Genomic DNA, 13,321 nt, shown 5'->3' with positions numbered 1-13,321 from the left:
GCCTGGCTGATATCCAATTGTGGGTGGGGGAGGGTTTGCATATTTGCATGGTGCTATTTAAACATTTTTTTATTCACAGCCCTGCCCCTGCTCTGCTGGGCTGCGGCCGGTCATGCACACATTTGAAGGAGCCTGGCATATTGGACTGGGCCGATATAGAGACCCCACTGCCTATTTGAAGGGCTAATTTTCTTGGACTTATCTGCCGCCCTGCCCTGGTCAGGGACAGCTCTTAGAAAGTGGTAGGGGGCAGGGAGGTACCACAGAAGCAATTAGGCAGCGGCTAGGAAAAGGATGTGATGGAGAGAGAAACCCAACCCTCCCCGCCCAGGATACTCTGGCCGTTTTCCACTGCTCTGTCTTTGCATTAGCGTCAGATGCACGTCACTCTCCCCAGATCCTCGCCCTAAGACGTCAGCAGCTCCTCTGCACATCCAGTGCAGGGAGAGGAGCTTAAGGACACCGGCTTGGTCGTGTCCAGCAGGTGGCGCTAGCAACCAAAGCCCAGCAATGGGGCTTTTAAGAGGACGAGGGCATTACTCAGAGAGCGGAAGAGACAGACGCCACCATCCCAGAGCACGAGACACCAAACTGTTGTGCAACAGACAGGAAGGTCCCGACTACTCTGCTGAGCTGGATTTAAAAACCCTCAAGGGATCACAGCTGACACCCCGCTCTGAGCCGGGCTGGAGGTGGCCAATGGGCCAATACCTTCAAATCTGCGGTCCCACTCCAAGGTGGAGACTTGGGGCTAACCAGGCTTGAGCCCCAAACTTTCCCCGAGAGTCTCACTCTCCTGAACAGGGCTACAGAGGGTCCCCCACCTTCCCAGCCCCCAGTGCCCTGAGAGGCCGAAAACTGCAGGAGAGTCAGTTTCATTCCTGATAAAGATCCTGGGATCAGGGTCAGTCCAAGGATACTTTAAGGATGTGTTTATTATAAAAACTGGATGCATACCATTATAGGGAATAGATTATGATATCTCACTGTTCTCTTGTGCTCTCCCCACCCCAGCTTCATCCATTTCTTTCTTCTAAGTAGATTGTAAATTCTTTTGAGAGGGGCTGGCGCTTTGTGGTGTGTTTGTACAGCGCCTAGCGCAATGCAGCTCTGGACTAGGACTGCAGCTTCTGGGTACTACGGTTATACTAATAATAATGTGTCTGGTGAGCCTCACAACATAGAAGGGAGGGCCCTGCCATAGAGCTGACTGTCTAAGAAGGTCGTTTTTACATTTGGTCGTTTTCCTTTCAAAAACAATGTTCAATGAAAAACAGCCCTAAAAAGTCTCGGGGGAGCCCCCTCCCTCCAGAAAATGTGAACAAGATTTTTCACCAAAATTTTCATTCGGTTTGGAATGTTCCAGGTTTCCACAATTTGTTTTTAGCTTTTAAAGCCAAAACTGTGTCGTTTTGTCAATGTGTCCCTTCCCCAGGCTTTCTCCTCTCCCATTTGTCACTGGAAAGCAGGAGGGGGGAAGAAAAGGGGGGAAGGAAGGGTTTGAAGTTTGCATTTTTTAGTGGAAAACTGAAACGTTTCCATTGAGGGGAAAAAACCAACCTCTGCCCCCCCTAAAAAAGTAAAGGTTTTCTGTAAACCCCCTTGGCTCCCCAGTTTCCTACGATGCAGAGCAAAGAGTGTCTGATCCAAAGCCAATGGGAACCTTTCCAGTGAATCCAGTGGACTTCAGATCAGGCCCGTGGGGTTTGCCTTCCGAGGGCTTAGAAAAGGCAGGTCGGCGCTAGGTTTCCCCCCACACCTGCCCTGGGAGATCCAGGCCAGCGGGACCCTGAGCGGTCACCACACAGCAGGATGCGTGTGTGCGCATGTAACGAGATGGGCAAGGCGGTCTCAGTCATATGATATGAGAAATCAGGTAAGCCGTACAGGGGCTTCCCCTAGAGAGTGCAGTCCCCACTCTGCAGCCCACCTCAGCCCAATGCCTCCTTCTGACACCATGGAGGTGCAGGGAGCTCAATCTGGATCAGACTCACATGGTCGCAAGCCAGTGCTTACAGTGGGGTCTCTGCAGACCCCACATCATTAGTGTATCAACGGCAGCTGGGGCCCTAGGGCTGGATGGGGCTCCGAGACCGACTTCCCCCCCTCGCCCCATAGGGCTACGCAAAGGGGGAGGGGGGGGCTGAGTGCCAACATTGCATGCAAGTCTCTGCCCACCAAGCTTACAGTCCGCGATGGATGGACCACGTGGTTCCAACATTAGGGGTTGAAGCTGCCCCAGCCCCTGTGCAGCCAGAGGCCCCTGCCCTCAGCAAAAGGCCTGGGGGGGATGACTCTAGGACCCCATGCAAGGGATCCCCAACCTCTGCATGCCACTGAACCTAGTTCCCTGGCGCCTGGCTGTATCCCGGCTCATCGCAAGGGAGGGAAGGAGAATGGGGACCTGATCCAAAGCCCACGGAAGTCAGGGGGGGAAAGCTGCCCGCGACATTACTGGGGTTTGGATTATGTCCTTGGGATGTGGCTAACCTGGGCCAACCAGCGACTCCCGATCCCAAGGATGTGGCACTGTTATCCCGAGGCTGCAGCAGCAGCTGGGTGGGAGCGCGGCTGCTGCCTTATGGTGCACGGGCACCAGGGGAAGGATCCCGCCCCAGCCCAGCCCTCGGTCTCTCCATGCACTAAGTCCAGCTCCTCACAGCTTGGCATGATGGGTGGAATCCAGCCCAGCGCAAGCAGGGCTGGGCCTTCGTGCGCCAAAGGGCATCCTGGCACTAGACGCTGGTCTTACGTCGTCCAGTCGGGCCGGCAGCCGAGCCAGCTGTGCTAGAGACGGAATGTCTGCGGTGGCTGGTCCCGGACTGTGGCACAAGCTGCCCCAGGAACAACAGCCCATCCCAAACCTCCCCACCTTCCACGCCAAGCGCCAGGCGTGTTATCTGTGACCAGCCGTCGCGACCATCGACACAGAGCAACGCGTGTATTAAAAAAACCCCCCCAAAACGACCAACTTCACTGCCCACGCGTCACAGCCACTATGGGAGGGGTGTCAGTTGCATGCACGACTGGAAGGCGCTCGGACATTAGGGTGAAGAGCCCGGTCTAAGAATCGAACTTCAGGTGGTCCCTGGATTGAACTAGCCAATTCTGAAGGGGCATGCTACGAACACAGGGGCAGGCCCCCGTCGGAAGCTGGAAAAAAACAATCCACTGAGCAATTGTGAACAGATATTTATCAAAGAAAAAAAACCACCACCACAATGACAGCCAAACAACACACACACACACTCACTCTCTCTCTCGGTTTGTGGATAAATTTCCCCACCCATAGAACAATCGTGGGCAATAAGTCACGTGACCAGCTTTAATGCTACACTTAGCAAACACCTAGTTCCAGCCAGTATCATTCTGAACCTCCCATCTTAGCGCAGAGCTGGGGCCGAGAGTGGAAGCGGGGGGGACTGGAGGGGGGAACACGGACACAGGATGTTTATACAAAGAGACAGAGGGACCACATATATTCAGGGAGGGGGCTGGGCTATAATACATCCATTCATCAATAGCTGCCTGAAGAATCATGCCAATGATTCAATCAGACAAGCCGGGGTGGGGGAGTGGGGGTCTTGACCTCTGGTTTATTGTAGAGGGGAAGGGTGCAAAGGGTGGGGGAGGGAGGGAGGTGGCAAAGTCTGAAGTTGGGGGAAGCCAATGAGGATGTCTCCTCTCCCGCCTCTTCCGTTATTGATTTATTGCCTTTTTAAAACCAGGAAACAAAATCCCCACCCTGTGGTGATGCTGCTAATTTATGGCCGCTACCCGGAAGAAGGGAAACAGGCCGGGGGGGAGGGGAGAGGGGAGGGGGGTGTTGTTAAACCACAGCTACTGAAATGGTGCCGATCACGGTTGAGCCCTTGTTCAGTTGTAGCCGTTGTCAGCAACAGAGATTATTTATACGACAGTAGCACCGTGAGGCCGTAAGAGATCGGGGCCCCATCACTGACCAAGAGCAGAACCCCTGCCCCAAAGAGCTTGCAGTCTAGACAGACAAGATCGAACAGGCTCATCCTCCTCATTTTGCAGACGGGGAAGGAAGATTATGTGACTTGCTCAAGGTCACACAGGGAGACTCTGGCAGAGCTGGAAATGAAGTCTGGATCTCCTGAGACTTAGCTCAGTGTTTTAACCTTACGGGTCAGATTTTCAAAAGAACATGCCATGTTCGTTTAAAAATCTGGTCACTTATTCTGGCCCTAACCAGGAGCCGAGGGCTTCCGGGGTGCGTTTACCCGGCCAAAACAGACCCGTGGCAGCGAGTCTCAGAGCCTGGGTGAACTGACTTGGACACGCGGGGCTAAAAATTGCAGCGTAGATGTTCAGGGTGCGGCTGGAGCTCAGGCTCTGAAACCTGATGACTGGGGAGGGTCTCAGAGGACCCCAGGCTATTCTGAACCCTCATGAACAGCAGCCAGCCTGCAGCCCAAGTCCCTAGCTCCCATGGCCCCACCCTCACACCTGCCATAGCCCTGCCCCTACTTGGGCTAGGCAGCAGGTCTCAGCGCAAGGCTGAATGGGACAGTTCCCACCTCTTGGTTCAGGCTGTCTGCAGACTCAGGCAGACATCCCTGGGTCAGATACACTCAGGTGCTGTTTTCAACTCTTAAGATTGCTAGCAATGTTAAGGCTGGCTGGCTGGCGCTCACGTGGCTCAGGGTCGAACTGATCCCCATACGTGGGGCCGGGAAGGAATTTTCCCCAGGTCAAACTGGCAATGACTTTGAGGATTTTCCACCTTCCTCTGCAGCGTGGGGGGTGTGGGTCACTTGCTGGAATTATCGGGGTACATCTCACTTAACTGCTTCCCTGCCATTACAGGGGCCTCGGGCACCATGAACATCCTATCCTCTGCCTGTAGCTCCTCACAGTCTAGTCTCCTGGGGGCTGTAATATTTTGCCCTAATTCCCATTGCTGGGTCTGTGGGCAGGTGCTGGCGGCCGGTGCTACACAAGAGATCAGACTAGATGATCTGGTGGGTGCCTTGAAGGCTGAGATTTTGGACCTCATCACATGCTTCCGGGAGCCCGGGCCCTAGGCAAGGGCCTGTGGTCCCTACACTTGAATCCGGCCCTGTCCATTCGCCCGCCACAGGGACTGAACCAGAGCAGAAAGAGTTCACCTAAGCAGTCACAGACCGACAAGGAAAAGGGGCTCGGCCTGAAATGTCTCCCTCATCTTCTCACCGCAGTCCTGAGCCCCCCTGCCCTCGCTTTGATCCCCGGGCGGATAACCCGGAAGAGGCCCCTGCCACTGGAGTTGACGGGCAGGGGTTAGGGTCCCTGTTTGCTGGGAGCAGCTTATGGCGGCTGTCTGCCATTGATCAGCCCCAGCCATGCTTGTCCTACGCGTTGCACGAAGCACAATTGTTATTTGCTGACCGTGCACAAGCAATGCTGTGTTGAGACTGCCGGCACCTCCACGAGGCTAAACATATTTCCCGGGGACCTGGGTGTAATTTCTGAGCAGGGCAAGGCCCAGTGTGGGCAGACCCCAGCGGGTCAAACACAAAGGTCTCGCGTTGAGTCTCTATCTTGTCATTCACAGCTGCAGCCTTGCTAGGCAATTCCAAGAGGCGTGAATTTACTCTGCAGGCTCAGTGCTCATGCTCAGACCAGCCATCTGCCCTCCAGGATAACCCCTGCCACATAAATTCAGCCTGCCCACCGGCTGTTCATCACCTCGCATTGTTCTCCACTATATTCTGCCGACACATCTGCACCGTCTGCTTTCAGCACCCTCCTCACGGCAGTTTCGGCAGGCAGCGCGGTTGAGTGGTGAGGGCACGGGGCTGGGAGTCAGGACTGCTGAGTTCTGTTCCTGGCTTGGCTGAGGCCTGTGGGTGACCCTCTGGAAAGTCACAGCCACTCTGTGCCTCCATTTCCCCCCCCGGCCCCTCTGGAAAACGTGCTCTTTCAGGAGCTTTGACAGTCACCCATGAAGAGCGTTACATCAAGTATTAATTACTATAGGATGAAATCAGACCCTGTCCTCCTAACTGACGCTTGGTCAGACGGACAAGCCCTGTTGTTTAGAGGCCACCTATGCTCCCAAAAAACTTTCCCTCGGACTCGGATGCTCAAGGCTGCATCCTCGTTCTCCGTGGGAAATTAGCTTCCGAGAACAGCTTTCCAAGGTTCCTGCGCACAGTAACAACATCCTCCACGAATTCCAGCCACTTGGCTCCGGAGGGGACCTTTCCTGCCTTGGAAGCATGTTGATTTCAGCCCCGCGTTCGCAGGGGCTCCTCCCTTCCCTCCCCCAGTCGAGGAGAGCCCACACCTTGCCGACTGCATTGTTTGTGTAAGCGCCAGGGGCTGGGAGAGGACCCAGAGGATGGAATGAGTAAACTTGGGAAAGCGCCTGGCCGATTCTTTTCCCCTCCCCGTTTCCTAGAGGCTGCCTGCTTGACAAAAGGCCCCACGCAAGCAGCACCACCATCTGCTTTCCTTGGGAACCTGAGCCCTCCACCGAGGCAAACAGCCACCCCCTCGGCCACTGTAAACACAGCTGCAGACTCGTTTTTGAATCGGCTGGCTGGAAATCTCCTCCCTGACCCATTGCTGCTTGTGAGATGGGGACCGGGTTCTCGCACCCAACGTGCCTCGGTCCTGCAACCATCCCTCTCAAGGGGGAAGGTTTGAAACCAGTTGGGATCAACATTCCCTCACCCCCGCATTACCCGAGCACCTACGAGTCCCAGTCTGCTGTACAAAGACGGACCAAGAGGACAGCCCCTGACCCCAAAACCTTACAAGCTCGAGTTCTACTTCAGGCCCCCATGAGCTGGTCTATTGTTTTCCATCCCCACTTGCCCTAGCTTATCCCCGCAAGATATTATCCCAAACCCAGGGGCACTTGTGAGTTCCTGGCTATCCTTACACTGCATGCTACAGCCAGACAGCACGTCACAGTGACACCCAGGGAAGAATTCAGATCCTCCTGCTCCAGCGGCACAGGCTGGGCTAAAGGAGACTCTCTGTAACCTGCGAGCAGCTTGGGGCCTAAGACACACACACTAACAGTTCAGATTACATCCAGTAGAGGCCAGCGGTGTATACTAATGTGCGTTACTTCAGTGCAAGTCACCAGCCCCTCAGCACTGAGTCACATGCACCGACGGGGACGTTCTCATGATGTGTCTCGGAGCTTGTACACACAGGCCTCTCCTTATGTGCCACAAGACATCCTGCTCGGCTTTCCCATCCCACACAGGATGGGCCGGTGCACTGTTTTTCACCGTGAAGCCTTCCCTTGATCCCCCTCCCCTTCCCCATATGATCCTTGCTGATCCTCTCTCCTGCACCAGCAGCAGTTCTATGTTGACACAAACGTCTTGGAAGGCCCTCACAACCCCAAACCCAGAAATATTGGCTTGAGGTCCTGAGGAAAACTAGATTTTCTTCCCACAAGGCTGCACCCTAAAGCTCTGCTCTGTGTTCTGGCTTGGATGTGTGGGGAAGTTACTCTAGGGCCAGTTTCGCCCCCCAAGGCTTGTTCTGCAGTGTAGATGGGGCTCAAGGGGGCTTATGCTCATGTATGGTCACTGCTTGTTTTGGTGTAGGATAGAAGCAACCCCACTGGTTTCTATGGGGGCCCGATCCTCAGCTAGTATATACTGGTCAGGTCAGCAGAACGCAGCTAATTTATACGGGCTGAGGATCTTGTCCTTACAGCTTAAGTGAGTCTTCAGTGACGCAGATGCCTTGCAGTAGCCTCACTGAATGGGCATGTCTTTCGCCCCTGTGCAGAGATCTACTCTGCTGAAGCAGAGCCAAATTTGGACCACATTTAGGGTTTGGCAAAAACTAAAACTGCTGGGGTTGTGGTGCTGTGAAGTTTTACGGTCTGCAGAAAGGTTCCCACGATTTTTTTTTTTCCCCCCAAAATGAAAGGCCAGCGGAAGCAGGGTTAACAAGCCAACCGCTGCAGGGCCAGGCTCCCGCAAAAGGAGCCAGGAGAAGAAAGCCACTCAAACCTGATAAGCAAAGTGAAACTGGCATGTCTATTTCCACTGTCCACGTGAAGAAATGCAGGAAGTGAACAAACCAACCAGCATAAACGGCGAAAATGAGCTAGAATGGCTCAAACTCTGTCAGATTTAATCATCCAAGGTGTTTTTGTATCAAAGAAAGGAATTAAATATATATATATATTCTTAACTTGACAGTGCCCTTTAATGTCACAGGCCTAGATATTGTAAAAGTGACGAGCAGTTTGGGGTGCCTGACTTGAGACACCTTCAATGGACCGGATTTTCAGAGAGTGGCCAGTTTAGCACTTCTGAAAAAGGAGGCACGAAAAAATCTCTAGTCACTTTTGAGAATAATTGGCCCGGATTTTTCGTCCACTCCACAGCGTTTGCCACCAAGTCGCTTTGCTGTGTTGACTCAGTTCATTGCTATTGCTCAGTGTGAAGGCACCAGCTCCCTGCTTGCAAGCCAAGGGCAAGTTTGAAAAGCACATCAATGCTCTGAAGGAGCGGCTGGAAATTGTGGATTCTACCCATGGAGCAAAGTTGCAAGGGAGGAAAAGGGATTCTAGCAGGCACTTATCAACCCTGGTAGCAAAGTTTCTGATGCAGCATCACATCCACTCAAAAATATTAAGAGATGCACAGCGGGATAGATGGGCAGAAGAGACAATGGAAGCAAATTGCTGCTCAGTGACCAGATGAAGGATGCTGCATCCGTGCATGGCAGGCAAGGGTCTCTGTTACCACGGGGTGGGAAATAAGGAAACAAATCCCATTTAAGAAGGGAGAGGCGCTTGCCCAGAAGCAGTGATGGCGGACTATCAAACTGCGATGCACAGTCGTAAGCAGGGCTTTGATAAAACGAGACCCAAAGGATGAAAAGTCAAGAAAGCAAAGCCACTCGAGCAAGGGGCCGAATCCTGCTCCACTGAAAGTCAGTCAGTGGGGACAGAGGTGCCACCCATTTCAATGCAGCAGGATTGATCCCCATGCGCGGAGTGGTTCACGTTAAACATTAGGCCGGTGACAGCTTTCTCCTTGAGGCAAGAATATTAAGCAAGAAAATAAAACTTGGGGCTCATCGAGCTCTGAATCTCACCTGAGGTGGCGAGGGACCACACACACGCATTAGTGCAAGCTTGCCAGGACAATACAGCAGGGCTCACCTCGCTTCTGCATAAAGCTGAAGAGGTCGTCCAGGAATTCTTTCCTCTTGGGATCGCCATCCAGCTCGTACAACTGTGCACAGAGAAGGAAGAGAAGAGATCACTCGCAAGGCACCCGGGGTGGGAGAACATGACAAACACCCACACGTCAGAGCGTCCCCCGTAGGGAGGGGCCCAGAGAGCCTGGCTCTGCACTGCCCAGCCCGCCCAGTGTCGGAGGAAGTTAAACACACTGGATGGCACTTGGCCTAGTAGGTAGGAAACACGGCAGATCATCTATTATGAGAGACACATCAGCGCCACTGCTGGGTCAGCTGGTGAGCAGAGGAGGTGGTGAAACGGGGAGGCTGCACACAGCGGAGTCCTGAAACGCAGCCAGGTCGCTGTCTCACCCACCCGGTTTCCTTTAGCTTCTAGGTTTTCCAGCTAAGCGACTAGGGTTATAAATGCTGCTCCCTTTCGAGGCACGGCCACACTGAAGCGTGCAATACTTGCTAGTTTTGAACCATTCGCATGGCTGTGGTTTGGAGCGGTGATTAGAAGGGGGAAGAGGAGATAACTGCAGGTGAACACATGCTTCTTTACCTGCATCTCCACCACATGGCCCAGTGGTTAAGCTGGTTGTTATGGCTTGGAAGACTCACAGACTGTAAGGTTAGAAGGGACCATTGTGATCATCTGGTCTGACCTCCTCCGTATCGCAGGTCACAGAACCTCACCCACCCACTCCTGAAATAGACCCCTAACCTCTGGCTGAGTGACTGATGTCCTCAAATCATGGTTTAAAGACTTGAAGTTACAGAATCCACCATTTACAGGAGTTTAAACCTGCAAGTGACCCGTGCTGCGTGCTGCTGAAGAAGGCGAACCCCCCCACCCACCCTCCCAGGGTCTCAGCCAATTTGACCTGGGGGAAAATTCCTTCCCGACCTCAAATATAGTGATCAATTAGACCCTGAACATGTGGGCGAGACCCACCAAACTTGCTATGTGACCTCGGTCAAGTCACTTAGCCTCTCCGTGCCTCAGATCACAATCTATAAAATGGGACTAACGGTTCCCATAATGCCCCACTTCACCGGAGGGCTGGGAGAATAAAGCCTGTACAGATTGGGAGGGGTGACAATGCTATCGTAATGGGGACCATAGAGAGCTCCCGGGATAACGTCATCAGATTGGTCCATTCTGGCAACGGCAGGTTACCGCTCCAAGAGACTCACAGAAACCTCATACAAGGCGGGGGGTGGGGGTGGTTATCCCCAGCTGCGTGTTAGGGGCTGATGATGTATGAGGGGCAGCACAGCCCCTGGCCTACAGAGCTTGACGTCTAAGCCAGGCTGAACGTGTGGTGCACTGATATGCCTTGGGGTCTGCTTGGGACGGCAGCAGTCATTTGGGCTTCAGTTCTGCCAGGCTCTTCGGCTGGAGCATCATGGAGTTAGGTGCCTAAACGACAAGGGAATCCAATTCAGGAGTCGGGCGCCTGACTACCGTAGGGATTTGAAATCCCCAACCGTAAGAACGGGCTTAGCTGCAAGAATCGGAGCAGGATCGGGGCCACAGCACTCAGTCCCATATGCAATCAAGTCCTTCTTTGGAAGGAGGCGAAAGCCATTCTGCTGCCCGGCTTTGTGGGACATCACCGGGTGCAGTAGCCCTGGCAGCCATTAACATTTTGGTGCTTGCTGGCAGAGCTGATCTACATTAACAGCTGAAGCACCGTGGCATGACCCCTGCTCTCTGTAATTAACATGCTCTCCTCGCACACACTTTGCACAGCTTAGGTGAAGAGCAGTAATGCTTCCTCTCCAAGAATAGGCAGCAAGCATGTCATGACCTGCAGCTGCGTTGCGGCTTTAAAGAGACTGAAAGACGGTAGGTTAACTGGAAACGGTTCCAGATTGTGCAGTCAGCAAAGCAAGCCCTGGGCAGACACACACCTTTAACCGTATGCAGCACTGTTGGTCACAGGGTATTAGAGAGGGTGAGGGAATCTCTTTTATTGGACCGACTTCTGTGGTTTGTGAGCTGACACCCGCAGAAGAGCTCTGTGGAGCTCGAAAGCTTGTCTCTCTCCCCAACAGATGTTGGTCCTATAAAAGAGATGCCCTCACCCACCTTGTCTCTTTAATGGCAAATGCGCCAGATGATTATGTGACAATCCCAATTACCAAGACAGGGGACAGAAATCAACATATCCAAACTGTAAGCTCTTTGGGACAGGAAGCATCTTATGTTAGATGCACGTACAGCTCCCTGCACAATGGAGCCCTGATCCCCGACTGGGGCAGCTGGGCGCTACTACCCTACATCTAACAGCAGCAGCAATTAGAACAGCAGCAAGCCTCCAGACATTTGCATGGCAAAGCTCCCCTGATGAGGTCCCATGGAGAAGGGTGCATTCAGGGACTCAGCCAGGCTAGTTATTATGGATGATCCTTTGTTAAGCTGGGCACTGGAATCTCCTTTTCTTCAACAATACAGCGCAGCAGACTGTGCTGTAAAGCCATCAAGGGAGTGGGTGCATTGACACAGCACAGAGATCCATCCCCTTTCAAAGCTGTTTCCTTCAGGGTTTATGCAAGAGTTTCTGAGCAGTTGTTTGCAGAAAGGGAAGCCTGTGAGCCGGCAGAGGGAACGCAGCAAATCTTCGGTGCATGTAAAGCTCATTAGCTGCTGAACACGTGGGTGTCGGAGTGATGCCTCAACTATTAATATTCGCCTCCCCCTCTCCCCGCGCAGCAAGTGTCAGTCACTTAAAGCAGCTGGTGGGACCTTTGCCCCTCTGTCCGTTTCTAACACGACCCCAAAAGTCTGCTACATTAAAGTAAACTGAGCCACCACCTCCGTCCAACCCACTCTGAACCCGTCAGAGACTGAAAACGTCACCGTAAAACCACAGCCCCAGATCTCCCGAGCAAGAACCCAGATCTTTTTCTGTTATTCGTAAAGCGTTGCTGGCCTTCTGAGTGCAGCATGCAAGACACAATGACCTGGGCCCAGAGAGTCTCGAAGAGATTTAGGGACCTAATTCCCATTGAAGATCTGGGCTCTGGGTCCGCCCCAAAGAGCTTCAACTACCTAGACGGGGCAATAAAGATACCCCCTAGGACACTTGTTCCTATTAGTGCATAATGCAATGTAACTGTTGCCCTGTTGGTCCCAGGATATTAGAGAGACAAGCTGGGTGAGGGAATCCCTTTTATTGAACAGAAATTAGTCCAATAAAGGCCATTATCTCACTTCATGTTTCTGTTAGTGTATAAAGGGCAGGGCTCATCACTTTGTTCTGTTTGCTTATAGCACCTAGCACCGTGGGGTCCTGGTTCACGACTGTGCTCCCAGGCATTACCCACAATACAAATACCAGTAGGGATTGTAACTTACGCTAACTGAATGTGTCTTGCATCCTCTGCTAGTGGATAGTGGTCTCCTGCCACTACCAGTTATTGGAGTTACTCCTTTAGCTCAAGCAGGAGACCGGCTCTCTTTTACTGCTGCAGGTTCCAGGTTTGAATCCTGCTGGTAACCTGTAGGTTGAACCCAGGCCTCCCATGGCCCAGGCTAGTCCCCTATCCTATCCTTTCATGTGTCACACAAACGGCCTGGCATTAAAGAATTCACCTCGCCCCAAGGCAGGAGTTCAGTATTAACTTGGACTGTCTTGGCTGGCACAAGTTTTCATCAGCCCCTTCAGGATACAGGAATGTTGCTTTGCCTGAAGCACTCCGTTATGGTGCCCCGTATTTTGTCAAAGAGCATCCCAATGGGCTCACCGGGGCTCTTAGTATCCGCAAGCCCCCGCTTTTTATAACTTGGATCCAGTCTGGAGAAGCTACTGATCTTATTTACAAAGCATCTTACAGCCAACACCTCCCACGACAGTGAATTTCGCTCTTGATGAGACCCTAGGGACAGAAGCCCCTTCCCCTCCATTCTGTAAAGGGATCCTTTGATGCAAGACGCCCTCTTCCCACCCCCACATCCAAGCCTTACACAATACAAGGCGCTAATGCTATTGTAAACCGGACAAGATTAATGAAGCAAGGTACAGGGCATTACATGCTGCAAGGAGTCTTAGCAATATACAACAGGGGGATGTTTTTATAAGCTGTGACAGGAAGATCTATGCGAGGCTTCTAATGCAGCCTCTATGTAGTCTTCAAT

General features: G+C 52.8%; 1 protein-coding gene across 1 annotated transcript in view; it reads right to left on the bottom strand.

Annotated features, from left to right (window-relative positions):
* The window catches only part of ARID3A (AT-rich interaction domain 3A), a 100,317-nt gene that overhangs the window by 13,890 nt on the left and 73,106 nt on the right, over positions 1 to 13,321 (bottom strand). The window contains exon 4 of the mRNA XM_048830574.2: positions 9,155 to 9,227. Within this exon, the coding sequence (XP_048686531.2) occupies positions 9,155 to 9,227 (73 nt within the window). The remainder of the gene's footprint in view (positions 1 to 9,154; positions 9,228 to 13,321) is intronic.

The sequence above is a fragment of the Caretta caretta genome, chromosome 25 (genome assembly GCF_965140235.1).
Source record: "Caretta caretta isolate rCarCar2 chromosome 25, rCarCar1.hap1, whole genome shotgun sequence".
Taxonomy (NCBI): Eukaryota; Metazoa; Chordata; order Testudines; family Cheloniidae; genus Caretta; species Caretta caretta.
The sequence above is the reverse complement of the archived record's forward strand: the minus strand, read 5'-3'. Positions and strand labels throughout refer to the sequence as shown.